Source organism: Plasmopara halstedii (genome assembly GCF_900000015.1).
Source record: "Plasmopara halstedii genome assembly, contig: Scaffold_2956, whole genome shotgun sequence".
In the NCBI taxonomy this organism is placed as follows: Eukaryota; Oomycota; class Peronosporomycetes; order Peronosporales; family Peronosporaceae; genus Plasmopara; species Plasmopara halstedii.
The window spans coordinates 874,644-875,668 of NW_020189861.1; the positions used below are offsets into that span (position 1 = coordinate 874,644).

General features: G+C 52.3%; 1 protein-coding gene across 1 annotated transcript in view; it reads left to right on the forward strand.

Annotated features, from left to right (window-relative positions):
* Positions 1-700, forward strand: part of PHALS_06293 (Ribonuclease H-like domain) — a gene marked incomplete at both ends in the record, with an annotated part of 1,729 nt that extends 1,029 nt beyond the window's left edge. The window contains 2 exons of the mRNA XM_024719554.1: positions 102-434; positions 494-700. Of these exons, the coding sequence (XP_024584842.1) occupies positions 102-434; positions 494-700 (540 nt within the window). The remainder of the gene's footprint in view (positions 1-101; positions 435-493) is intronic.
* Between the last annotated feature and the right edge of the window lie 325 nt (positions 701-1,025).

The following is a 1,025-nucleotide window of genomic DNA, read 5'->3' on the forward strand; positions in this document are numbered from 1 at the left end:
GGTTCCCAGCCCACATCCGCACCATCTTTGTATGGGCGTCCGATCTAGACACATACTTTTGAAAGTGTGGACAAGCTGCTGTACTCCCCTCGATCTTGCAGACTGCAATTGATGTCCGCTGGAACAGCCATTTGTCGATGCTGGAGAGCATATTGCGCAATCGCATCGTTATTGAGGCGTTACTTCACTCTCAAGACGATGAGGAGCGCATTGCATTGCTTGAGCAGCTCAACCAGAGAGTTACGCGGAGCACGTCGTGGGACTATGTGCTGGCGCTGGTGTCGATCATGGGGATGTTCAACAGAGTAATTGACTTGCTGCAGAGTCGTGACCGCCCGACTCTGCATCTTGTCTTCTACTTTAAGTTCCAACTGCCCCAAATGCTTGATGATATTAAGTTTGCACCTGCGGCAATGAAGCACAATATGCGCGCGGTGATTGCTGGATTGAAAGCAAACATATCGAACAAGTTTATCCCCGATGTCATATAGAGGTTGCGTACCTTTTGCATCCGCTTTCCGAGGTGGTGGCAGCCGACCAGGATGGCGTAAGTGCAGTGACGCTGGCTCACATGGGGAATATGGCTGCGGCATTTCCCAATCTGCTGCACCAAAAGACGGAGACCGGGCTGGATGAGGCGGCCATGGAAGGTGTGCGACTGCCATCGTTCATAACGTTTGTGCCACCGGCCGGCACTTGAGATGGTGAGGGTGCGGCTGATCGACCCGCCGCCGAATCTACGCAAGACATGCTCGAAAATTAGCTGTGTTGCAATTTGGAGAGAAGCTGTCTACCAAAGAAATCCTGGAAAGCTGTCAGTTTTTGAACAATGAGGACAAAGACGCTTACGTGTACTTTGACATATTTGGCTACTGAAAGTCCAGGGCAAGCAAGTACCCACTGCTTGCAAAGCTTGCCTCGTTCCAAGCAGCGCAGAATGCGAGCGCAGCTTTAGCACCGCGCGCTCCATCAAGTCCGTGCTGCGCTCCGCGCTTTCCAGTGACTCCTTGGAAGGCAACGTCGTT